The 25,108-nt window shown below is 45.3% G+C and overlaps 1 protein-coding gene across 6 annotated transcripts in view; it reads left to right on the top strand.

Moving 5' to 3' along the window:
• The window catches only part of PCNT (pericentrin), a 1,333,356-nt gene that overhangs the window by 182,970 nt on the left and 1,125,278 nt on the right, over positions 1–25,108 (top strand). For all 6 annotated transcript variants that reach the window (XM_078681435.1, XM_078681433.1, XM_078681434.1 and 3 more), the window contains one exon: positions 16,775–19,105. In XM_078681435.1, the coding sequence (XP_078537561.1) occupies positions 16,775–19,105 (2,331 nt within the window). The remainder of the gene's footprint in view (positions 1–16,774; positions 19,106–25,108) is intronic.

Here is a 25,108-nt window from a genome sequence, read left to right as displayed (position 1 = left end):
TGTGCAGAGTGGAGAGTGCATAGGGTGTGCAGAGTGGAGAGTGCATAGGGAGTGGAGAGTGCATAGGGAGTGCAGAGTGGAGAGTGCATAGGGAGTGCAGAGTGGAGAGTGCATAGGGAGTGCAGAGTGGAGAGTGCATAGGGAGTGCAGAGTGGAGAGTGCATAGGGAGTGGAGAGTGGAGAGTGCATAGGGAGTGGAGAGTGCATAGGGAGTGGAGAGTGCATAGGGAGTGGAGAGTGCATAGGGAGTGGAGAGTGCATAGGGAGTGGAGAGTGCATAGGGAGTGGAGAGTGCATAGGGAGTGGAGAGTGCATAGGGAGTGGAGAGTGCATAGGGAGTGGAGAGTGCATAGGGAGTGGAGAGTGCATAGGGAGTGGAGAGTGCATAGGGAGTGGAGAGTGCATAGGGAGTGCATAGTGCATAGGGACTGCAGAGTAGGGAGTGCAGAGTAGGGAGTGCAGAGTAGGGAGTGCAGAGTAGGGAGTGCAGAGTAGGGAGTGGAGAGTGCATAGGGAGTGGAGAGTGCATAGGGAGTGGAGAGTGCATAGGGAGTGGAGAGTGCATAGGGAGTGGAGAGTGCATAGGGAGTGGAGAGTGCATAGGGAGTGGAGAGTGCATAGGGAGTGGAGAGTGCATAGGGAGTGGAGAGTGCATAGGGAGTGGAGAGTGCATAGGGAGTGGAGAGTGCATAGGGAGTGCAGAGTGCATAGGGAGTGCAGAGTGCATAGGGAGTGGAGAGTGCATAGGGAGTGGAGAGTGCATAGAGAGTGCAGAGTGGAGAGTGCATAGGGAGTGGAGAGTGCACAGGGAGTGGAGAGTGCACAGGGAGTGGAGAGTGCACAGGGAGTGGAGAGTGCACAGGGAGTGGAGAGTGCACAGGGAGTGGAGAGTGCATAGGGAGTGCAGAGTGGAGAGTGCATAGGGACTGCAGAGTGCAGAGTAGGGAGTGCAGAGTAGGGAGTGCAGAGTAGGGAGTGCAGAGTAGGGAGTGCAGAGTAGGGAGTGCAGAGTAGGGAGTGCAGAGTAGGGAGTGCAGAGTAGGGAGTGCAGAGTAGGGAGTGCAGAGTAGGGAGTGCAGAGTAGGGAGTGCAGAGTAGGGAGTGCAGAGTAGGGAGTGCAGAGTAGGGAGTGCAGAGTAGGGAGTGGAGAGTGCATAGGGAGTGGAGAGTGCATAGAGAGTGCAGAGTGGAGAGTGCATAGGGAGTGGAGAGTGCACAGGGAGTGGAGAGTGCACAGGGAGTGGAGAGTGCACAGGGAGTGGAGAGTGCACAGGGAGTGGAGAGTGCACAGGGAGTGGAGAGTGCACAGGGAGTGGAGAGTGCATAGGGAGTGCAGAGTGGAGAGTGCATAGGGACTGCAGAGTGCAGAGTAGGGAGTGCAGAGTAGGGAGTGCAGAGTAGGGAGTGCAGAGTAGGGAGTGCAGAGTAGGGAGTGCAGAGTAGGGAGTGCAGAGTAGGGAGTGCAGAGTGCAGAGTGCATAGGGAGTGGAGAGTGCATAGGGAGTGGAGAGTGCATAGGGAGTGGAGAGTGCATAGGGAGTGGAGAGTGCATAGGGAGTGGAGAGTGCATAGGGAGTGGAGAGTGCATAGGGAGTGCAGAGTGGAGAGTGCATAGGGAGTGGAGAGCGCATAGGGAGTGGAGAGCGCATAGGGAGTGGAGAGCGCATAGGGAGTGGAGAGCGCATGGAGAGTGGAGAGCGCATGGAGAGTGGAGAGCGCGTGGAGAGCGCGTGGAGAGTGGAGAGGGAGTGGAGAGTGCATAGGGAGTGGAGAGTGCATAGGGAGTGGAGAGTGCATAGGGAGTGGAGAGTGCATAGGGAGTGGAGAGTGCATAGGGAGTGGAGAGTGCATAGGGAGTGGAGAGTGCATAGGGAGTGCAGAGTAGGGAGTGCAGAGTGCATAGGGAGTGCAGAGTGCATAGGGAGTGCATAGTGCATAGGGACTGCAGAGTGCATAGGGAGTGCAGAGTGGGGAGTGGAGAGTGCATAGGGAGTGGAGAGTGCATAGGGAGTGGAGAGCGCATAGAGAGTGGAGAGCGCATAGAGAGTGGAGAGCGCATAGAGAGTGGAGAGCGCATGGAGAGTGGAGAGCGCATGGAGAGTGGAGAGCGCGTGGAGAGCGCGTGGAGAGTGCATAGGGAGTGGAGAGTGCATAGGGAGTGGAGAGTGCATAGGGAGTGGAGAGTGCATAGGGAGTGGAGAGTGCATAGGGAGTGGAGAGTGCATAGGGAGTGGAGAGTGCATAGGGAGTGGAGAGTGCATAGGGAGTGGAGAGTGCATAGGGAGTGGAGAGTGCATAGTGCATAGGGACTGCAGAGTGCATAGGGAGTGCAGAGTAGGGAGTGCAGAGTGCATAGGGAGTGGAGAGTAGGGAGTGGAGAGTAGGGAGTGGAGAGTGCATAGGGAGTGGAGAGTGCATAGGGAGTGGAGAGTGCATAGGGAGTGGAGAGTGCATAGGGAGTGGAGAGTGCATAGGGAGTGGAGAGTGCATAGGGAGTGGAGAGTGCATAGAGAGTGCAGAGTGCATAGAGCATAGGGAGTGGAGAGTGCATAGGGAGTGGAGAGTGCATAGGGAGTGGAGAGTGCATAGGGAGTGGAGAGTGCATAGGGAGTGGAGAGTGCATAGGGAGTGGAGAGTGCATAGTGCATAGGGACTGCAGAGTGCATAGGGAGTGGAGAGTGCATAGGGAGTGCAGAGTAGGGAGTGCAGAGTGCATAGGGAGTGCAGAGTGCATAGAGCATAGGGAGTGGAGAGTGCATAGGGAGTGGAGAGTGCATAGGGAGTGGAGAGTGCATAGGGAGTGGAGAGTGCACAGGGAGTGGAGAGTGCATAGTGCATAGGGACTGCAGAGTGCATAGGGAGTGCAGAGTAGGGAGTGCAGAGTGCATAGGGAGTGCAGAGTGCATAGGGAGTGCATAGTGCATAGGGACTGCAGAGTGCATAGGGAGTGCAGAGTGGGGAGTGGAGTGCATAGGGAGTGGAGAGTGCATAGGGAGTGGAGAGTGCATAGGGAGTGGAGAGTGCATAGGGAGTGGAGAGTGCATAGGGAGTGGAGAGTGCATAGGGAGTGGAGAGTGCATAGGGAGTGGAGAGTGCATAGGGAGTGGAGAGTGCATAGAGAGTGGAGAGTGCATAGAGAGTGGAGAGTGCATAGGGAGTGGAGAGTGCATAGGGAGTGGAGAGTGCATAGGGAGTGCAGAGTGCATAGGGAGTGCAGAGTGCATAGGGAGTGGAGAGCGCATAGGGAGTGGAGAGCGCATAGGGAGTGGAGAGCGCATAGGGAGTGGAGAGCGCATAGGGAGTGGAGAGCGCATAGGGAGTGGAGAGCGCATAGGGAGTGGAGAGCGCATAGGGAGTGGAGAGCGCATAGGGAGTGGAGAGCGCATAGGGAGTGGAGAGCGCATAGGGAGTGGAGAGCGCATAGGGAGTGGAGAGCGCATAGGGAGTGGAGAGCGCATAGGGAGTGGAGAGCGCATAGGGAGTGGAGAGCGCATAGGGAGTGGAGAGTGCATAGTGCATAGGGACTGCAGAGTGCATAGGGAGTGGAGTGCATAGGGAGTGGAGAGTGCATAGGGAGTGGAGAGTGCATAGGGAGTGGAGAGTGCATAGTGCATAGGGACTGCAGAGTGCATAGGGAGTGCAGAGTAGGGAGTGCATAGGGAGTGGAGAGTGCATAGGGAGTGGAGAGTGCATAGGGAGTGGAGAGTGCATAGGGAGTGGAGAGTGCATAGTGCATAGGGACTGCAGAGTGCATAGGGAGTGCAGAGTGGGGAGTGGAGTGCATAGGGAGTGGAGAGTGCATAGGGAGTGGAGAGTGCATAGGGAGTGGAGAGTGCATAGGGAGTGGAGAGTGCATAGGGAGTGGAGAGTGCATAGGGAGTGCAGAGTGGAGAGTGCATAGGGAGTGCAGAGTGGAGAGTGCATAGGGAGTGAAGAGTGCATAGGGAGTGAAGAGTGCATAGGGAGTGAAGAGTGCATAGGGAGTGAAGAGTGCATAGGGAGTGAAGAGTGCATAGGGAGTGGAGAGTGCATAGGGAGTGAAGAGTGCATAGGGAGTGCAGAGTGCATAGGGAGTGCAGAGTGCATAGGGAGTGCAGAGTGCATAGGGAGTGGAGAGTGCATAGGGAGTGCAGAGTGGGGAGTGCATAGGGAGTGGGGAGTGCATAGGGAGTGCAGAGTGGGGAGTGCATAGGGAGTGGGGAGTGCATAGGGAGTGGGGAGTGCATAGGGAGTGGGGAGTGCATAGGGAGTGGGGAGTGCATAGGGAGTGGAGAGTGCATAGGGCATAGGGAGTGGAGAGTGCATAGGGAGTGGAGAGTGCATAGGGAGTGGAGAGTGCATAGGGAGTGGAGAGTGCATAGGGAGTGGAGAGTGCATAGGGAGTGGAGAGTGCATAGGGAGTGGAGAGTGCATAGGGAGTGGAGAGTGGAGAGTGCATAGGGAGTGGAGAGTGGAGAGTGCATAGGGAGTGGAGAGTGGAGAGTGCATAGGGAGTGGAGAGTGGAGAGTGCATAGGGAGTGGAGAGTGGAGAGTGCATAGGGAGTGGAGAGTGGAGAGTGCATAGGGAGTGGAGAGTGCATAGGGAGTGGAGAGTGCATAGTGCATAGGGACTGCAGAGTGCATAGGGAGTGCAGAGTGGGGAGTAGAGAGTGCATAGGGAGTGGAGAGTGCATAGGGAGTGGAGAGTGCATAGGGAGTGGAGAGTGCATAGGGAGTGGAGAGTGCATAGGGAGTGCAGAGTGGAGAGTGCATAGGGAGTGCAGAGTGCATAGGGAGTGCAGAGTGGAGAGTGCATAGGGAGTGCAGAGTGCATAGGGAGTGCAGAGTGCATAGGGAGTGCAGAGTGCATAGGGAGTGCAGAGTGCATAGGGAGTGCAGAGTGCATAGGGAGTGCAGAGTGCATAGGGAGTGCAGAGTGCATAGGGAGTGCAGAGTGCATAGGGAGTGCAGAGTGGAGAGTGCATAGGGAGTGCAGAGTGCAGAGTGCATAGGGAGTGGAGAGTGCAGAGTGCATAGGGAGTGGAGAGTGCAGAGTGCATAGGGAGTGGAGAGTGGAGAGTGCATAGGGAGTGGAGAGTGCATAGGGAGTGGAGAGTGCATAGGGAGTGGAGAGTGCATAGGGAGTGGAGAGTGCATAGGGAGTGGAGAGTGCATAGGGAGTGGAGAGTGCATAGGGAGTGGAGAGTGGATAGGGAGTGGAGAGTGGATAGGGAGTGGAGAGTGGATAGGGAGTGGAGAGTGGATAGGGAGTGGAGAGTGGATAGGGAGTGGAGAGTGCATAGGGAGTGGAGAGTGCATAGGGAGTGGAGAGTGCATAGGGAGTGGAGAGTGCATAGGGAGTGGAGAGTGCATAGGGAGTGGAGAGTGCATAGGGAGTGCAGAGTGGAGAGTGCATAGGGAGTGCAGAGTGGATAGAGAGTGGAGAGTGCATCCCCTCTACTTCTCTTCTATGGACACTTGTACTTCTTCTACTTCTCCACCAGCACAGTGTGTGTTTCCACTCGCCCGTGGCACTGGAGACTGAAGCACATCCTTCTTAGGGTGACAACCGTCTAGCTGGTCATTATGGACACTCTTTCCAGTTCTGTGCTTTTATGTGATCACACTATGCATTATGGGGGGTGTAGTGTTGTTTTGATTCCATTAGAACACAGCTGAAAACAATGATTTGTAGATAAAAACTCTAGTCCCACTAAATCTTGGAAGTGCTTATTCACACACACACATGCATGCACGCACATATGCAAACACACTCTCTCTCCCTCAACAGGTGCACTACCTCCTCACAAGCACGGACAGCAAGCGTCGCCTTAATGTGCCACCCCAGCACGGTTTAACCCCCTCAGCTGTCAATTGGCCGTCTGTCACGTGACATCTGCAGACCAGACTCTGAATTTCTTCTGTGAAATCCAGTAGGGTACAATAGGTCTTACATTTGCAAGAGATTAAGCTGTTGGCAATGTAAATGACAATGCCATTTATTTATCTGTTTTCAAAACCAACACATAAATAAAAAAAAATTCATTTACAATGCCAATAGCTCTAACTTTGGCAAAGGCGAAACCGTTGCATTGTAAATGCTTGTTTTTTTTTGTCCCCTATTTTTTTTTAATCATTTTTTTTTTCTACTTCTTTCTAATTTAACTTGTTTTCTACTCTTTTACTAGGGAGGTTTATGTCAACCTAAAGTTATAATATATTCATTCATACATAGACTCTATAGGCAACAATTTAAGGGACCACCAATTTTCTCGGTTTAAATCTAGCCTGTCAATTTTTAGAGGTGCCGATGCTCATCAGTAGCTCATCTGCAGCCTGAACTGTGTGAACATTGAAAATTTTGTTGTTGAACATGATCTTCAGTGCTGCAGGAAAACTTAGCTGCACAGACGCCCCCAAATTTCTAAATGCCTCCATTCTCCTACCCAGTTCCCACTGTCTATCGAGGGTTGCCCTTGACAGATCAGATCGTATTTGAAGAGAGAAACCCCCTCCAGTCAGGGATTTTTGTTTAAGGGCTAAGTTAAGAATGTGATCCTTCAATAGAAAAGTATGGAAGTTCACCAAAATCTTCCGGGGCTTTGTCCGCTGCGGGTTCCGCCTGAAGGGATCCCTGTGGATCCGTTGAATGTCAACACTAAATTCCTCCTCTGTATGTGTTAGGTTTAGAGATTTTATAAGGAGTTGAATGATATGACTTGAAGTTGGTTCCTTCACTTCCTTCCGGTACATTCAATATGTGAATATTACAGCGCCTCACGTTATTTTCCAGGGTCTCCATTCTGTCAGCCAGCACGATGTCCTCTCTTTTAAGTTTAGCTATTTCCTCCTTGGCATTATCTAATTCTAGGGACATTGCCGCAGTTGTTTCTTCCAACACCCCAGTTCTTGAAAAAGCCTGTCTATTTTGTTGTCCAGTGATTCACAGTATGTCCTGATCTCTTTCTGAATTTTGGATGACTCCTCGAAACCACGTTTGATATCAGCCGACAAATTGGAAAACATAGTTAGTACAGAGGAGAGGTCTGAAGGTATAACAGCAGTAGTAGTGCTTGCAAGTAATTGTATATCAGAACAATGAGAAGGGCTGTGAGCTGGTTGCAGCTGAATATTCTGATCCTCATTTAGGAGGCCTCAAGTTGTAGTTGGTGATTATCTAACTCTAACTCTACTGGCTCGAGACATGTGTCCGATTCCGAACCGGTGTGTTTACCAGAGAGGCTACAAACTTCCAATTCTGTGATACTAGTGGAAACCGCCGGTATCAAGACAGGCTTATTGAGACTTGAAGAGCTACTAGAGCTATTGCTGCTATTGATACACTGCTCCATTAGTACCTCCGAAGTTGGATCTACATTTGCTAGTATAGTATCTGCCAATGTAGTATCGGTGGATAAGCATCCCCTCTCACCGGGTTGACTCTCATTGTGTAGCTCCCTTTCCATATTTTGAGAGCAAGAGACTGGAGGGGCCACACAACCAGATATAACTGAGCTAGGATCTGTACCTAAGGATACACGAGCAAGGGGGGAGCTACTCTGCGCAAGGTTCAAGACCTGAGTTATGGCCTTCAAATAAGAAGACTGCAGAGAAGGTGTTATCTTTGAGCCCACCCCCCCACCCCCCACCCCCAGTCACCTGCGTGATTTCCAGAGCTGAGGCAACAAACCAGTTTAGTTTTCCACGATTAGTCTTCCCCCCCCGGTTCACGTTTTTTGCGGCCTTCTTTCCTCTGCGCCCCTTATTAATTATTGCTGGAGTCAGTTTTGGGGAGAACTCAGATCGGGTTGGGATGTGACTTCTGAGGGAATATGGATTTTTAGCCAAGCTAGTGCTCTGCTTTACGGTCCCTGCGCCCAGCTTTGGCACTTCCTCAAGACCAGCGAACCCCTCTTCAAATCCCTCTTCAAGCATCTCTAATGCCCTCAGAGATTGAATAACCACTCCCCTCCCCCCTCCTTGGCCCCCCTTCACCTTACTCGCTGTCAGCCCAGGTTTGTCGAAATCCTCCGATGCTGTTGCCAAAGCGGACGCTACGCCTTCTGATGCCGCCACGCGCCCCTCTGCCAGCAGCCTCGGGGAGAATGTTCCTGCAAAGGGAGCGCACTCGCCTCCCACGACGAAGCTCCAGGGCGGCCCGTTCCCATTTCCACGGGTCTACCGGAGTCCAAATCCGTGTCTGCCGTAAGAACAGAATCGGCAGCGGCAACAAAGCACTCTGGAGAACAGACACCGAGTCAGCCTGAGACACGCCCCTGTGAGCGTGCATAGAGAACGAAAGGAGACCGATTCAGACGGCTTCGTTTTCAGTAAAAAAGGGGTATTTTCCCAAATAGAAAATTCCGGGGATAGGAAAAATGCTTAAAAATGCAGATTCTCGAAGGTGGCCCTCATTCGCGAGAGCGAAAACCCAAACGCTCCGCTAGAGCCTAGAGCGGGGTACCGCGGCAGCTAGCCTGCTGCGGCCATGTTCCTCCTCCTGACTATAGGTGTCACGTTTGCGAAAGTTAAAACTATTGGCATTGTAAATGACAAAGCTATTAATTTCGCAATTTTCGAAACCAACACATGTAAAATATTTGTCATTTACAATACCAATAGCTCAAACTTTCCTAATGCAAGACCTATTGCATTGCAAATGCTTGTTAGAACTTGTCATAGATAATGCCTCTAGCCCTGCCTGCTGCTACAGGTGTGATTTTTTTTTCCAGACCAGTTTCTGCTTTCAATCAGCACGTTTTAGATTTCTCTGTTTCTGGATCTTCTTTCATCAGGAATCTGAATCTCAATCCATAGCTTCCTTTGCTGAAGACCATAGCCAATGGCTTTACTTTTGTCACTAGTCTTTTGAACATCACCATAACGCATGAAAGGGTTTCTGCGACATCTGATTTTAAAATTGGTAACGTTCTAGCTCTGTCCTAAAAGGATCCATGCTTGCTTTGCTACAAAATTAAGGTGGAAATGATGACGGCTCTTTAATTGTTAAGGATTTGAAAATTTCATTTTAACCAGGAATTAACATTTATTTATTTTTACAAGAGATATTTTATCCTTGGCTGAGCAAGGCCTTTAAAATCGAAGTATTTCCAAGATTGTTGTCTTATCGCAAGTAACAGAGCGACAAAGGCTACTATTGCCAGGTGTGTATTCTCGTATCTGCTTGGCTTTTCTCAAACTAACAGAAGATTTCTGATTTCAACCTTCAGAAAAATGTATGTCTTTATTTATATATACTCTGACAGATATATATTCCGCTCTTTATATTTGTTATTTGACATCAAAACAGACTAAACTATGTCAGACAAGGCAAAAAAGGCTCTCTTTATAGAGCGTCTCACTTACTTGAAAAAGAGATTGCAGAGGACCCTCACAAAGGCTGCCTTTACTGTTTGCATCTGTTCCGTAAAGCGTCAGACTGCAAGGTGTGTTGTACTTTTTCTAATAAGACCCTCAGAGAAATGAAGACCTGGTCTGATCCTGTGTCACACTGAAAGTGAGCAGTCCTGCTTCCTCTTGGATTTCCCTCAAAAGGAAGAGGGACTCTTCACTCTCCGAGAAGGAACCTCACAAGAAATGTTCCAAGAAGTCCTCTAATGAATCTACCTCTGAGCGCAAAAGAGGTGCTGACAAAAAAGAACAGCAATCCAAGACTGTGTCTGAGCTGAAAATGCCACCTCCAGAGCTGAAGCTGACTTTAAAAAGGCTGCCTCCCGACAAGTCGCCGACTAGTTCTTGTCGGCGAAGAAAAGTTGGTCAGCCCCGTTGACCACAAAAGGCTACAGTTCAGGGACGTCTATGTTGACTACGTTCTTCACTTCCCTCTCATCTTTGGCGACATCCGTATCGTTGTCTACTCGTGCTCCAATTTCGTCGACCATTCCTCTAGCATCTTTCTCTAAGGCGGTCGACCCATCGCTGACAAAGCAATTGTTGTCGCCTTTAAAATTGAAGCTGAAGTCCAAAGTGGCGTCAGAGAAACTGATGACGGAAAACCACGTCGATGGCTGAGAAACCACAGTCTTTGAAGGCACCACTGTAGACTAATGCGCCGCTGTTGATGAAGGCACAGCCAGTCATCGATGAAGTCACCGTCTTTGATGAAAATACAGATAATGGAATCGAAGATGTTGTCGCAGATGAAAGCGCTCTCGTCGACGAGGATTCCTTCACTACTAAAAACCGTCAAGGACCAGATCACCATCACGGATAGTACTTTCGCAGTTGACTAATAAGGTTGTGCAGTTGGGAAGACAGATTACACCAGAACATACTTCTCCCTGTAAAATTACGCTTCTCTTCCCCACTCATCTGCTAGAGGAGGGAGAATCTGAAGAGGAAGAAGGCCTATTCGGAGATAGTCCGTCTGACTTGCACGTTAAATGTCAACTGGATGATATTGAGGATGAGCAACAATACTATATTAAGGCCTATTATGTCCAACCTTAACCAGGCCATCACCAATATCAGGAAGAGATGGTTTCACTGCCTTCTGCGTTTCTATCGGATCTACAACCTATGCTAGAAGACTACCAAAGGTGCTTCCAACTTTAGTTCCTGTTAATAAATCTCCACCTTCTCAGATGGGATCGCCAGTTCAGGTGAATACTCCTACAGTGCTTTCTGTTCCAAATATTCTGCAGTCTATTCCTCTTCAGGAACAGATCTCTTTGGATGAGGAGAGAGAAGGAGAACTTTGCAATACATCCACGGAATGGGACAGGTACATGATGTCTGTACCTGCCTCACCAACAGCACCTCCAGTAGATACCCTGCCAGAGGACTTAAAGAGATTTCATAATTTGTTAGAGCGGGCAGCAAAAAGATTTGCTCCACCAATGCTTTCTAAACAAGTGGATTGTTTTTTATAAGATTTTAAGGAACCATTTCATAAATCGGTCAGGACTGTACCCATGATTGATTACATCTGGGGTGAGGGAATTAAGATCATGAAAACCCCAGCAGCCACTATACTGGCGGTGCTTTCACTCCTTGATAAAAAAAAATAAGACCACGGATGACACCCCAGCGTGCCTCACAGTGCACCCAAAACCAGATTCTGTGGTCATGCAGGCTCCTCAACGCCGCATGAAAAATCCTGCGACACCGCTTTCTTCACCGCCTGATAAACGCAGAATTCTGAATCCCATCGGCAAAGCAGAGTCTGGTGGCTCAGTGGACTACAGCAGCCACTGCAGGAGCCTGTGTCCCACCTCATGGTCACAGGTTCAAATCCCGGCAGGTCCACTCAGCCTTTCATCCATTTGAGATCGATAAAATGAGTACCATTGAGTTGGGTAACAATAAACATCTGTTATATAGCGCCAGGACACCTTTGGGTAATCCTGCGCTTTACAAATGCACCTGTTATGTTATGTTAACTGTTTTCACCAATGTCAGCACTGACCGTGAGGGCAGCAAATTCTCAGGCGATCTTAGGTTGCTATGATCACCAGATGGGGTCAGGCATTGCTCTCTACATTGACCAACTGCCGAAGGATGCTTAAGGAGAAGTAAAAAATCTCTTCATGAAGGAGAAATGGCGTCTAGAGAAATAGATTTAGCAATGGACGTCGCTATCCCAGGTTTCAGGCAGCTAGCAGGAACTGCAGTTCTAAGAAGGAAAGGATGTCTCAAAGCCACCTCATTCCGTCCGGAAGTCCAAAATAAGATCTTGGATCTCCCGTATGATGGAGAGACTCTATTTGGAAGTCATGTGGAGGAGGCCTTCAAAACCATCAAGGCGTACACAGATACCGCCAAGTCTTTGGAGATGTTGCATCTCAAGCAAATCCCTTTTCGAAATTCCGAAAGAAAAGGGCAGCCAACCTATAGAGGGGGTGTCACCAGTACCGATGCCCTTCCTGTTTCTTGAATACTCCATCTTAAAGGCCTCAATACCAACAGACCACCACCTCAGACAACCTATGTTTGAGGTAACAGGGGGAAAACCACACGGGCTGGCAAAGATACTAGCCACTGACAGTGATATTATACAGGTTCCGGCTCCAACTCCTCCTCCTCCATGCTTTTCTCAGTCTTCCTCCACCAATGGCAAGCCATTACCACAGAGCGGTGGGTTCTACACCTTTTACACTTTGGCACCCTCCCTCCAACGGCATCTCAAGGCTCTTCAACAAGACTTCAAAAGCATGCTTCACAAAGGAGCAATAAAGAAGGTCCCATTATCAAGCAGGGGCATAGGTTTCTACTCCAGTTTCTTTTTGACAATAAAGAAGTTAAGGCAGTGGCGACCAATGTTAGACCTTAGTATCCTCAACCTCTACTTGAAAAAGTAGAGGTTTCAAATGGTTACATTACAGGAAGTACTGAAGTTCCTAAATCATTGCGATTTCTTGTCAACCCTAGACCTCTAAGACTCCTATTTCCACATACCCATTCACCCAATACACAGAAAATACCTGAGGTTTATGGTAGCCGGATGCCACTACCAGTTCAGGGTGCTCCTTTTTGGTCTCAAGTCCATGGCCATAATTTTTACAAAGTGCCTTGCTTCTGTCGCAGCTTTTTTCAGACAACACCAACATCAAGTCTTTCCATATCTGGACGACTGGCTGATCAACGCACCTTCCAAGACAGCAGAGAGAGCGTGCACAAAAGCCTGCACAACTCTCTTCCGGCAGTTTGGTCCGACTCCCAATCTACAATAGTGCAGGCAGAATCCATTGCAGACAATTGTCTTTATAGGAGCCACGTTAGACACTGTATGCTTAAAAGCAGCAGCGGCTTCTCACCTGCAAATTCCATCAAAAGATACATATCGCTCTTGGGAATGATGTCGTCATGCATAACGGTGACCCCGTTGTGTCGTCCCAAGATGCGTCTCATTTAGGAGGAGCTGGACAAGCAGTGGGTACAATCCGCCCGCTACTTCGACAACCTCATCAAAGAAACTACGCACATGCTGAAAACCTTGGAGTGGTCTACAAACAAGTCATCTGTTAGCAGGGCTGTCCCTACAACAAATAACAGCACTATTGGTAATTACTACGAATGCCTCCCTAGAAGGATGGGGAGCTTACCTTCAAGAACTCAAATAAGTGTCATTGGACTGTCAATCACACATAAATTTGCTGGAACTCCAAGCAGTGCATCTGGCTCTCCAAGCATTTCTTTCCAGAATACGAAATCCAACAATGCTCGTCTGTATGGACAATACCACAACAATTCACTCTATAAACAAACAGGGTGGCATAAGATCTCCACTTTCCAGGGAAGCACTGAAGATCTGGGATTGGGGGATTACACACAATCTGCCTCAAAACGGAATATGTTCCGGAAAAAAAAATACGGTTACAGACACTCAGCAGGCTCATAACGTTATGCCACAAGCGGCAACTCCATTAGCAGACCCTACAGAGAGTCCTCTTTCGCTGGGCACACCAGACTTGGATCTATTTGCAACTTCTCAAAACCGCAAATACGGGTACTATGCAAGTTTGCATCCCCAACCAGGCTCATGGGGGAATGCTTTTTCAAGTGCATGTTCTGGCTTCTTTGCTTACGCTTTTCCTCCCATTCCTCTCCTCCCAAGAGTCCTCAGGAAGATGGTTGAACCCTGCAAACTGATTCTCATTGCTCCAGCATGGCCGCGTTGACGCTGGTACACCAAGTTGCTTCTCTTATTCCAGGTCCGACACATCCGACTTAGTCTTTCCCAATCTTCTGACGATGAACCAAGGGCAGGTTCTACACCCAAATACAAGGCATCTCCACTTATTCGCATGGCTCCTGAGTACAATGAGTTCCAATGCTTGAACATTTCCAGGAAAGGTAGAGAACTCTTAACCAGGACTGACTGTACCAGCAAAACTTACTTCCTCAAGTGGAAACGTTTCTGCATCTCCTGCCATCAAGCAGGAATACATCTTCTTTCCTCCTCTCCAGAGCAAGTCTTACCATACCTTTTACATCTGGTACGGTCTGGTTTGGCGCATACCTCTATAAAGGTTCACTTAGTAGCCATTTCTTGTTGGAGAACATCACTGTCCTCTCCGCCAATTTGATCTTCTAGAATAATCAGAGTTCCTAAAAGAACATGTTTTATCTCCTCGAAGGCCTTATGCCTCCATTGTGGCAGTTGAACACTGTTCTTTCCCAATTGATGAAACCTCTCTTCAAATCAATTCACAAAGCGGAGATCAAGTTCCTGTTATGGAAGTTGGCTTTACTTCTTGCCTTGACCTCGGCCACAAGGATCGGCGAAATTCTGGCTTTTGTTATATAGGAACCATTTTTGCAATTCAAAGTTAACTGAGTTCTCCGCACAAATCCAACATTCATACCCAAGGTTCTATCTGATTTCCATCTTAATGAGCCTGTGGTGCTAAAGACTTTATTCCCAAATTTCTCAACTGCTGCAGAGAGGACTCTTCACTCGCTAGATGTCAGGCTTTGCCTTAACTTTTATATGCAAAAGACACAAACTTTTCGCAAGACTTCTCAACTGTTTGTTCAATACAGTACTCCAAGGAAAGGTTTCCAGCTGTCCAAACAAAGTATTTCTAGATGGATTACAAGTGCCATACAATACTGCCATCTCAAAGCAGGCAGGCCGTCGTCTTCCAAAGTTCGAGCCTATTCCACGAGGGCTATATCTATGTCTACAGCTTTATTTGCGGGAATATCACTTCCGGAAATTTTCCATGCAACAACGTGGAAGAATAGACCCGTATTTACTAGACACTACTGCTTACATTCAGCAGTTCTTAACGATACAGCAGTGGGCCAAGCAGTACTGACCTCTTTTTCCATTAAGGTGAGCCACCCCTGTCTACCCTCCTTCCACTATTGCTGTATCACATTTCCATAGTGTGAGATGTTTTTTCTGTTTAAAACTTAAAGGAATATATTTCTTAAATATTGTACCTATTATTACTGTTTTATACTTGCTATGTATTGAGTGCATGTCTATTGATAAACTGATATATATACACCTATTAAGACATTCAAAACTATTGTAAATGTGCAACTTAACTGCTGCCAATTCTGATTCAAGCATGTGAATCTATGAAAAGTTCTAATAATGGAGTTAGTTACTTACCTGTAACTGTAATTCTTCAATATTGGAAGCTTTCATAGATTCACAGCTCACCTTCATCTATCTTAGCATAGTAAGGCTAGCACTAGTGCTCGAAAATCTGAGGTACTGTGCTTCTCTCTGGAGTGTGCTAGAGGGTGATTCACGCGGATTGGTTAAGGCAAAACTTTGGTCTCTTTTTCAATAATGACTATAATCGGTTAATAAACTAAGAGGCCTGTGGCTTTTTTCTAGTCTATACTTATCATGGTACTCCTATTTAAAGGTACCGGGGACACCCATGTCGACGGGGAATGAGTCAAGCATGTGAATCTACGAAAGCATCCAATACTTGAGAACTACGGTTACAGGTAAGTAACTAATTTCTTCTTCCCACAATGTCTTGCCCAGCAGGGCGCTGCCCCCGGGTGGTCCAGCAAGTCTACCAGCAGCTCTAGGGACGATCTGGATCCCCTGGTCCCTGTCGCAGTCTGCCCCATCTCTCATGTTCCACTGGTGGATTAGCTGCAGGACTTGTGTAGATGGGGCTTGCTAGCAATCCTCACCACTGGTCAAATAAACGGTGAAAGCCTGGTCTTTAAAGAACTTGGATATAGGTTGCCACACTCCACAATCTGGGTTTTTGACAGGAATTGTCTTAGCTACTTTCTTAAAGGCTTTTCGTTTGATAGGATTTGCAATGCACGTCTTTAGTCCCATCTGTTTCATCTGCGCAGATGCTTCTGGGTCTAAGCAAATATTCAGCCCTTCTCCGTTGCCTTGCTTCATTGACAAAATAAAGTAAAAAAGTAAAGTCCACATTTGTAAAGCGCACAATCACCCGTAAGGGTCTCTAGGCGCTGGGGGCCGTCGGGAAGATTAAGCAAGCTATTGCCCAGAGTCACATGGTGCTGGGCTGACCTGCCGCCGTAGCCGGGGATCGAACCGTGGTCCCCAAATTCCAGCGTCAGTCGCCCTGGCCGCGGCGCCACACCTCTTCCACTTGATTAAACTCCTGGATTTCACAGCTTTGCACATCTGTGTTGTACGAGAGACATGTTTGTGGGGACTTGATTGATTTCAGTATGTCTAGGGAGACCCTTTCCTTATAATATCATACGTACAACCTGGTGACTGCTCATGGTAGAGATAGTCCTGCCGTACCAGCATCCTGTAACTCTTGAACTCATGGCTGTAAACATTTTTTTTTTTTTTTATATTGCTGAACCCTTCCTTTGTTTCTTGACTTGAAGTTAGTTATTAACAGCAGAGAGTAACTCCGTCACACATGCCCGCATCAGTCTGTAGTGTGTTGGGCTAGAGGATTCACAATTTTATATTTGGGTGAGTTGGGCGAGGGATGATCAAGGTACAAATTATTTTGAAATTGTGTTGAGATTGACTTTAGCATGAAAGAGATGTGCACCTGTCTGTCACCTGACCCCCGCAAAACAACCGGTCTCTTGAATGCGTTCATGTGCATTTAGTACGGACGTATTTTCCTGGCAGGTGAACAAGAAACTTACTGGAAAGTGAACCTTACCCTAAATGAATAAAACCTTTCCTAGTTATCATTCACAGCTGGTCTGAATACTTAACAATGTTCTTTTACACAGGTTGCCTCCTTTCAGAATATATAAATACTGATTTACAAGTTGTCCTTTTAAGTAAAAAAAAAAGTTATTTGTTTTTGACTGTTTAATAATCGGTTTGTCTTTTTGATTCTTTTTAAGACCACAAATGATAAAGAGACTCTGCTATCTAAGATGCAAGAGACACTGAAGGGTGCAGAGCAGTCAGTCCATCAATTTGACCAGGACATTGCAGAACAAGGGCGAACCATCCAAAGTCTCGTGGGCCAGATGGATCTTTCTAATCAGAAAATATCTTCGTTGGAACATGTACTGTCACTCAAAGAGCAGGAGGTCACAGATTTAAAAATGGAGATAGCTTCTGTGAGGCAGATTGAGAAAAATAACTTCCAAGCAGATCATGGTTTATGTGGCACACTTCAGGAGATGATTGTGCATGAGAGTGACGGAGGAAAGGTGATTAGCAAGAGCCAGCTATTTGATGAGATAGATGTCAAATGCAAGAATGAGCAAGCTACAGTTCAATTCTGTGCTGGTTGTTCCACACAAAATATCCAGGGTTTACACTCTGTTATAACCGATTTAAACCATAAACTCCAAGAGTCTGAAACCCTTTGTGAGTGTTTGCAGCAGGCTCTCCAGAACCAGAAGGAAGAGTTTCATAGGGATAAGTCTGCAATAGAGCGAAAGTGTAGTGATTTGCTGGATGATATGAAATCTCAGCTCACCCGTGCAGAAGAGCAGGCAGTGATGCTCAAGCGTGGAAACGACCGGCTCCTGGAGGATGTTCAAGAGCTACATAATAAACTGCTTTTAGAGGCTGAAAACATTAAAGTCCTTCAGCAACAGATTGATGAGGACACAAAAGCTCATGCTTCGGAGTTGCAAAATGTAAAGCAGGAAAAAGAAGAAAGTTGCCACAAGCTTGTACGATCCCATAGTGCCGATTTGGAGAGGGTTCGGGATGAACTGTGCAACCGTTATGAGGGAGAACTCCAGCTTCTCCGTCAAGAACTGGCTCACCAACATTATTTGAGAGTGGACACATTCAAACAGGAATTGGAGGACTTGAAGAAAAGCCTTCATCATATTAAGTCAAAGAATGTGCATGAAAGGAATGAATCCACAAATCTCTTGAAACCGTGTGAAGTATTAAACATATCTGCAGGCGACAACTTTGATATGGCTAAGTATCTTACGCACACCACTCTACAAGAACAGTCTGCTACAACAGCATATTCTGAGGAACCTTTGGACTCTGAGCTGTCTTTCAATGATGGTGTTGAACTAGATGGAGACCTCACTTTAGAACCCAGCTTTAATTCCACAGTTAGCTATGAACCCTTCAACTCACCTCTTATGATAACCAATGTTTTGGCAGAAGGTGCTGCTCATTGCATGGATTTAGATGCCGAGTCTTTTGCAGTCTATTTGTCAAGGAATAGATTGCCTTCTATGGAACTCGATGACAGTAGTACAAACTTGGATGTCAAAGCCTGCCTAATAGAAAGATGTGTTACGCTAATGAAGGAGCTTGAACATAAAGAAAAAGAACTGACCAAGTCATCGGAGACCCTTCATGAAGCACAAGAGAAATTGATATCTTTGGTAAATGCACTTTCAGCCGCACATGAGGAGTTGGCTTTGTACAAACAGGAGTTCACTGGGAAGATTCTACATGGAGAGGAGCTGAAATACCAAATATGTGCTCCTGAAAAGCTGCTTGAACCAAGTGGCACTAGATCATCTGTAATGCCTCCCTGGACAGGAGATTCACATGGCCTTAGGCTGCAGGAGTCTATGGAACTGCAGCAAAATAGAGAGATGGTAACGGGGCATCTTAAAGAACCAGAGAAAGAACATGGAGGTGATGTTTTTACCAGTGAGGAGCAGTTGTTGTTTGCACAACGGGTATCTGCTCTGCTGAGTGAGCAAGAGCAGTTTGAGGGTGCACTGGAATCTCCGAAAGCTGACCTGTTGGTCGCCTCTCAACTATTTGATCAGAAGACCATGCCGGCAGAGTCTTTAGAAAACGATCAGCACACTTGGAGTTCTGGCATATTTTCCAAGGAAGAAATGGTGTGTGAGCTAACTAAGGAGAAAAGTACCCTGAAGGAGTCCTTGTGTTCAGTTGAGTTGCGTCTGAAGGATGCTGAGCAAGCCCTTGATAAGTGCAAACAGAATGAGACCCGCCTAGAACACACCATTGAGGAACTCCAAGGTCAGATCCAAGATTTGCAAGGGGCAATAGAGGCTTCAAGGCTGGATTTTAATGTACAGTTAAATTCAAAAAATGAGCAGTGCGAAGGGTTGGAGAGGGAAATAAAGGCCATGAATATGGGGTGCTCCCTGAGAGAGCAGGAGCTAGCTGAAGAAGTTGAGCGTCTGAAAGTTATCTATGCTGAGCTTGAGAGCCGTCTTCAGGAGGAGATACAGAGAGGAATTGAAGCTACGAGGAAGGAACCGGTAATGGTGAGTCAGTATAAAACGTAAAAAAAGCAGACTTCTGGATAGTCGCAGAAAGCAACTGTGTGATGTATGCAGCACGAGAGAGAGGGGTAGGAGAGCTTGGGGAGTGGGTGAGGGACTGTTCATGTTTAAGTATTTGGGAATGGATTATTCATACTGAATTTATGCAGTCAGACCTGGAGTTCGGAATAGGGTTGGAGTTTGTGGTGATATGCTTGCAATTGCTACCCTTTGAAGTTAACCAACATGACCTATCTTTTTGAGACTAGTGTGCAAGTATAGGTAAATCATTACATGAGTATTAGTCTTTAAAGACCTTCACAACTTGCATTTAATTGCAGCATAAACCTCTATATGTAGCCTTTCCACATGCAGTAGAATAGAAACTAGAGTCCTGGGCCTAACCCAGAGTTGGTGTTACTCTTGTATTTAGGTTAGCTGGGCATGTTGCAGGACACTTAATATGCTTCTGCATATACTATCATTTGAATTTTACACCTATTTTATTATAGGGGATTTTTTGAATGTTAGAGCACTGTGTCTAGACATATAGTGGGTTTTAAAACGTCTAGTATTCTCCTTTGTTTTACCTTTTATTCACTATGATTTTGTCTTTGTTCTATGACCAATCACATTTTTTTTTCAAATGGCATATTGTGTTGAAAAATTAAGATCCTTCAATATTGAAAGAAGTAAAGGAGAGTGTGTTCAGTGAAACCATTTAATTTTTTTAAAGTTAACGATTAAAAAAAAATGGGGAGGCACAGATATCCGTGATTAACTATAGTAATGGGTGCCATGTTTTTAGTTATAGTAGTATGTAGACAGGAGAGGAAGACCTTCTCGCTCTGCTATTAATTTCTTCATTCTTTCTCCTATCCTTTTGATATATTAAAGTAAAAATCAAAGTACCAAAATTGCTTTCTAGCATTGATTCAGGGAATGACCATTATCGGAGTGCCTTAAAAGACGTTGATCATTCAGTGGCACAAAAAAGGAGTATGCTTATGGGTTTCATATAATGGTTTGGAAGCCTTGATATTTTCTCTACATGGATTCTGTTCCTAAGAACATTATTTTACTCTCCTATATCATTTGCTTGCATTGAAAGGCTGAATTCAATCAGACTGATTCAAACCTTTCAGTTACAAATGCAATTGGTTGACATCTCAAGCACACATCATGTAATTGGAGAGTATTACACACTGTCTAAACTGTCATGTAGTTCTTATAAATCTATATAAGATCTACACATTTAGACAACATACACTACGGGCTTGGTAGCTGCACTGATTCCAGACACCCCCACTGGGTATATTGGCCTGTATGCCAGCTAGCTTACAGTGCCACTAGAAACTCTTCTTATCAAGGAGAGAATAGTTCTTGGCAACTATCGAGCATGACAACCCTGATCTCTCAGAATCGTGGAAACAGTGTAATATTTTTTGCTCAGTCACTCGTGCTCCCTTAGCCTCCGAGATCATTGTACACAGAATAAACGGTATAGATGTTTTCAATAAACGTTTATTGAACATTCGTCATTCTAGTGTAAAATGGGTGTGTTGAAACAATCATCAGACAGTAACAGATATAAATGATTAGAAGCACTGGAAAAGTGAAAGGATGGTAAATCTCTACCATTTTGTTATAATCATGAATGCAGGCAGGTATATAAAATACATGACAATAAAATGCGTTCTCCTACGATGCAATCCTAACTAGATGTACCTAAGTGTACCTAGCATGTGTGTAGGTGTCGGAGCCAAGAATCCCTCTAGGATAAATTCCACCCCATTACCTGAAGTGAGATACTGTGGGACCCCGTCTTGGTGTAGGGTTGGACACCCCCCATTCCGATGTTCAGACCGCTGTAAGCTGGAGAGTCTGCATGCAGGAATCTCAGCATCCGTGTGTTGGCATGGAATTTGTGATCTCCTCTCACTATCTCAGCAAGATGTGACGTTTATATACCCGAAGGTATCCCCAGCGGATCTACTTTGTTGTGCCACTGTCTGACTAAGGATGACGACTGGAATGAAACTTTTACATAGGTACTATGCTGGAGAAGATAGTCCTGCTGATTTTCCAAGAATCCTGAATCCTCATGCTTAATGTATGAGCATTTTCAGGGAAAACCCCACGTTCTGGAAGGAGTACTGTAACTCGGTAAAGGGTCAGTCCTAGCAGCCGTTATGTATGTAAAGCAGGGACGAATATAGGTGACAGGTTGTGATGTTACCTGGGCCTATATTGGGGTCTCTATATGGAATATAACAAAACCACTAGCAATTGCCCTGGGTTGTATACCCACCCTTCGTTTTTTTTCTCTCTCCATGCTACTGTAGATAATGGCCCATCTTCATCAAATTAGTACTGACCCTGCTCCTCATTGGTCAGGCAGTCCATCCCAAACGGTATGTTTGATTTAACATGCTATGTGGCCAAGGGCAAGCCTAGACATGAGTCCCATGTTCGTTCTGCCACATGATCTAAAAGCAATACCTTACTGATCAGGTCTAGCAAGGCTGAAACTGTTCTGGAGTAGCGTGTGGTCCACCTCATCTGGCAGTTATTATTTATTATTTTTTCTGTTTTAATTACTTCTACATATATTTGCTAAATAAATGAAATACATAAAATTTGCAGGCTTTTCAAGGCTAGACCTATTGCCTTTGCCTCTCCCTTAAAATACTTCAACAAAGGGTGGACAGGAATCTCTCCATATTATACCTCAAACTGAATAAACCCTGTAAAAGATAATTTTTATCTTTTTTTTGTTTTATCTTGATATTTTGTACTGCAAGCTTCTTACCCGATAATCTGCATGTATATTTATCCTCATTTCCCTTCAAAATGTACATTATTTTGATCAGTATTGTTACTTTCTTAATGAAACTGTGTGTTTTCTGCATAATCCCTGCTGGAGTTTGGTTTTAGATAGTCTGCATAGATAAGAACACCAAATAGGCCTTCCTCCCTTATCAAAAAGAGAGAAGGAACATTTGCCATAAAGCAAAAGAGAGCTAAGGATTTTTTTACTTTTTTATTCTACGATATGCAGAAGCACAGTACAATGACGTGCTGCAAAATCTGCTTCTGCCTCCAGGGGAACAAAGTAAAAAAGGCCTGAGAATGTAGAACATTTTGAATCTCACCACTCAACTGGTGGTTTGTGCGGTTTGGGCTGTTTCTAGTTTCTAACTAGATCTTGATTTGCTAAGGAGAACCATAATCCTTGTCACCTGATTCACCTGTGCAGTGAATTTCAGCAGTTTTTAGCACTGCAAGCAACATTTTGTGTTTTTCTTTTTCTGTTCCAGTAAATCCTTTACCTCTCCTATACCCATAATACTCATATGCATTAAATAACATCATTGCCTTTGGTCAGGGATGCAAAATCCAAGACTGTTCAGTCAACTTAAACCATGAACCTTCTACACCAAGTTGCTAGGCAGCCTTTAATGTTACTAGTCTTTAATCCCTTTGAGAGTTGCACATTGTGATTCAGAATCCAGGATGCAAGGGACATTCCTAACAGATTGATCCAATTCCATCATATAATTGGCCTCGGAAGAGTATTGTTACATGCAATCGGTCGTAATCTCCTGTTATAGTGAAACTGAACTATGTGATTGGGATTCATTCCCAATTTATACCTCCTTTAACAGAAGCGGCAAATGTGATCGATATGGCAATAACCTTAAACGATCCTCCATCAACTGAGCAGGAACTGCAACACAGTATTTGATTATTAAATGAGCAATAATCTAAGATTAGTAAGTTCACTTGTACATTACTGATTGTATCCTTAACCAATGGGAATATATCTTCAGTAGCATAACTTTTGCAGAGTTGTCCTTTCACAATGTCTACTCACTTGGTGCCATTAAGTATTATTAGACAGGTGCTCAGGTGAATTTCCACCAGCATTAAAGAAAGTCGGCTGACAATACCTACATTTTTAAGTCTATCTGTATAATATTTTAAGAGCTAGTTAAAAATTCTGTCTATATACATCCAAATTGGATGTAAAAAGCAAAAATAAAAAGTCTTTTTCACGAATGACTGCTGCCTTTGCAGCTCTCTGAGGACTAACACTCCCTTCCAAGTGAAACAATCTGTGCCTTCTGTTCTTGTAATATGTCGGACAGGATGGCTGGATCTTTGTCAGAGTAGGTATTTTTCTCCTGCTTGCTGTCATTCAAAATAACATATATACATTATTTGAGTAACCTAGTGTACAATTTGGTTTGGTTCATAGTATATTTCTCTCTACTTCCACACTCACTACTGCTTCCTGCCCAGTGGGAGATGAAAGAGAGAGTCTAAGTAGACCCAAGTGGCATGTGTACCTCTAGTGGTCATCAGGAGGTGATGGACATGGATGATGAGAAGTATGTATAAAGAGATTTCTTTGAGGAACTACACGCTAAACTTTGCAAGTCTGAGAGAAAATGGTCTACCTTCAGCCATTGAAACCAGCTAGAAAGAATGATGGTAGACCAGAAGAGTAAATGTTTTGTGTCCTTCGCTATTTCGTACAAAAGGCAAGGCATGGTGAGCTGAAATCTTGAAGTGCAATTAAGTTTGCCTTGCATCAAGCAACCCCCTCGTTTCTAAATACAAATATTTAGGGTCAGCGGACGGAGACCAATCTATTGTGTACCTGGAATCAGAGACTAGATTATTTGACTATACTATAATCCACGTGGTGTGGGGAGTGATTCTTTTACAGGAATCACTATGTTGTTGTAGATGGAATTAATTCATTATTGATTGTTTTCTGAGTCCTCTACTGCAGGCTATGAATGCATATAACTTTGAAAGAAATTATGTTTATGGGTGATTTCAAGATTTATATATGAGAAAGTTAATGTATTTTCTGTTTGAACTCTGTTTGGGTGTACTTTGGGAATTCATTCATTTTTGTTGTTGATGTTTGGTGGAAAATGTGTTACTTTTTTTTTTTTTTTTTTTTTTTTTAAATCTAGCCAGTTTCTAAAAGCACAGTTGTTTTTTCATTCTTACCGTAATCCATTCAGAAGTGTCTGTGAGAGGTGGCTATTGTGAAAATGGTGGTGGGGTATTGGGTACTGTTATATGGTTTGTTGCAGTTCATCTTTTTCAGATCGATTTGCCCACTGAGCTACGCTACCAGGTGCTATAGCCATTTACATAGCTTAGTGGGTTAACATGCATACTGGGGAAATTTTTGGGTAGATTAAAAGTCCCAGGTTAAAACTTTGTTGTGCCCAATGCAGGTACTGATAAAATGACTACTGCCGAGTTGGGTAATAATGCATATTATTTAGAAGTACGTGAATGCCCAAAATTTGGTAACAAGTAAAATGCCCAAAACAAGCACAAAAATATGAAGGTATGCACAATATTCTTATTGTGTGAAATAAGTGTTCAGTCATTGTAACACGTGTGGATTTGACTTTAAATAACTGTGATGCTAAACCTCTAAACAGCCCATTAAGGATACAAGACTATCCTTATCCTTTGACCCGGTAAAGAATGGTGTGGTTGACGAATACTTCACTTTGCGGAAAGAGTCAACGAGGAACCTCAGGCAATCCCTCAGTTACCTTCCTCCAATACTCCTATCATTTGACCAATAGCAAAATAGTTTAACTGGGAGTTTTTGAGTTGAAACAGTGGAGATATTACTGGGTTTTTTCTTTGGATAAAATGTGTTTAGATTGCACAGCAGAACACAGTATGGAGGATTTGACCAGCATTTTAAGTGATAGTTTGAAGGGTCATGGATGGAAAAAAAATATATTTATATAAAATGATGGTTCTTTGTTTGTCTATTTTTTTTTGTTCATATTCAACTTTACTAACTCGCACATTCACGTATACTTTGTATGTGCCCCATATAGGAAACACGCAGGAAATTGTTTACCTTTCCTCATCCCAGTGCCCACTCTAACTCCCCATAAAATATACTTGGAGCTGAGGAGATATGCAGTATACCCCAGCCTATTTGTTCGAACTTAT

This window comes from Lissotriton helveticus, chromosome 3_1, assembly GCF_964261635.1.
Source record: "Lissotriton helveticus chromosome 3_1, aLisHel1.1, whole genome shotgun sequence".
Taxonomy (NCBI): Eukaryota; Metazoa; Chordata; class Amphibia; order Caudata; family Salamandridae; genus Lissotriton; species Lissotriton helveticus.
This window is presented reverse-complemented; position numbering and strand designations above follow the sequence as displayed.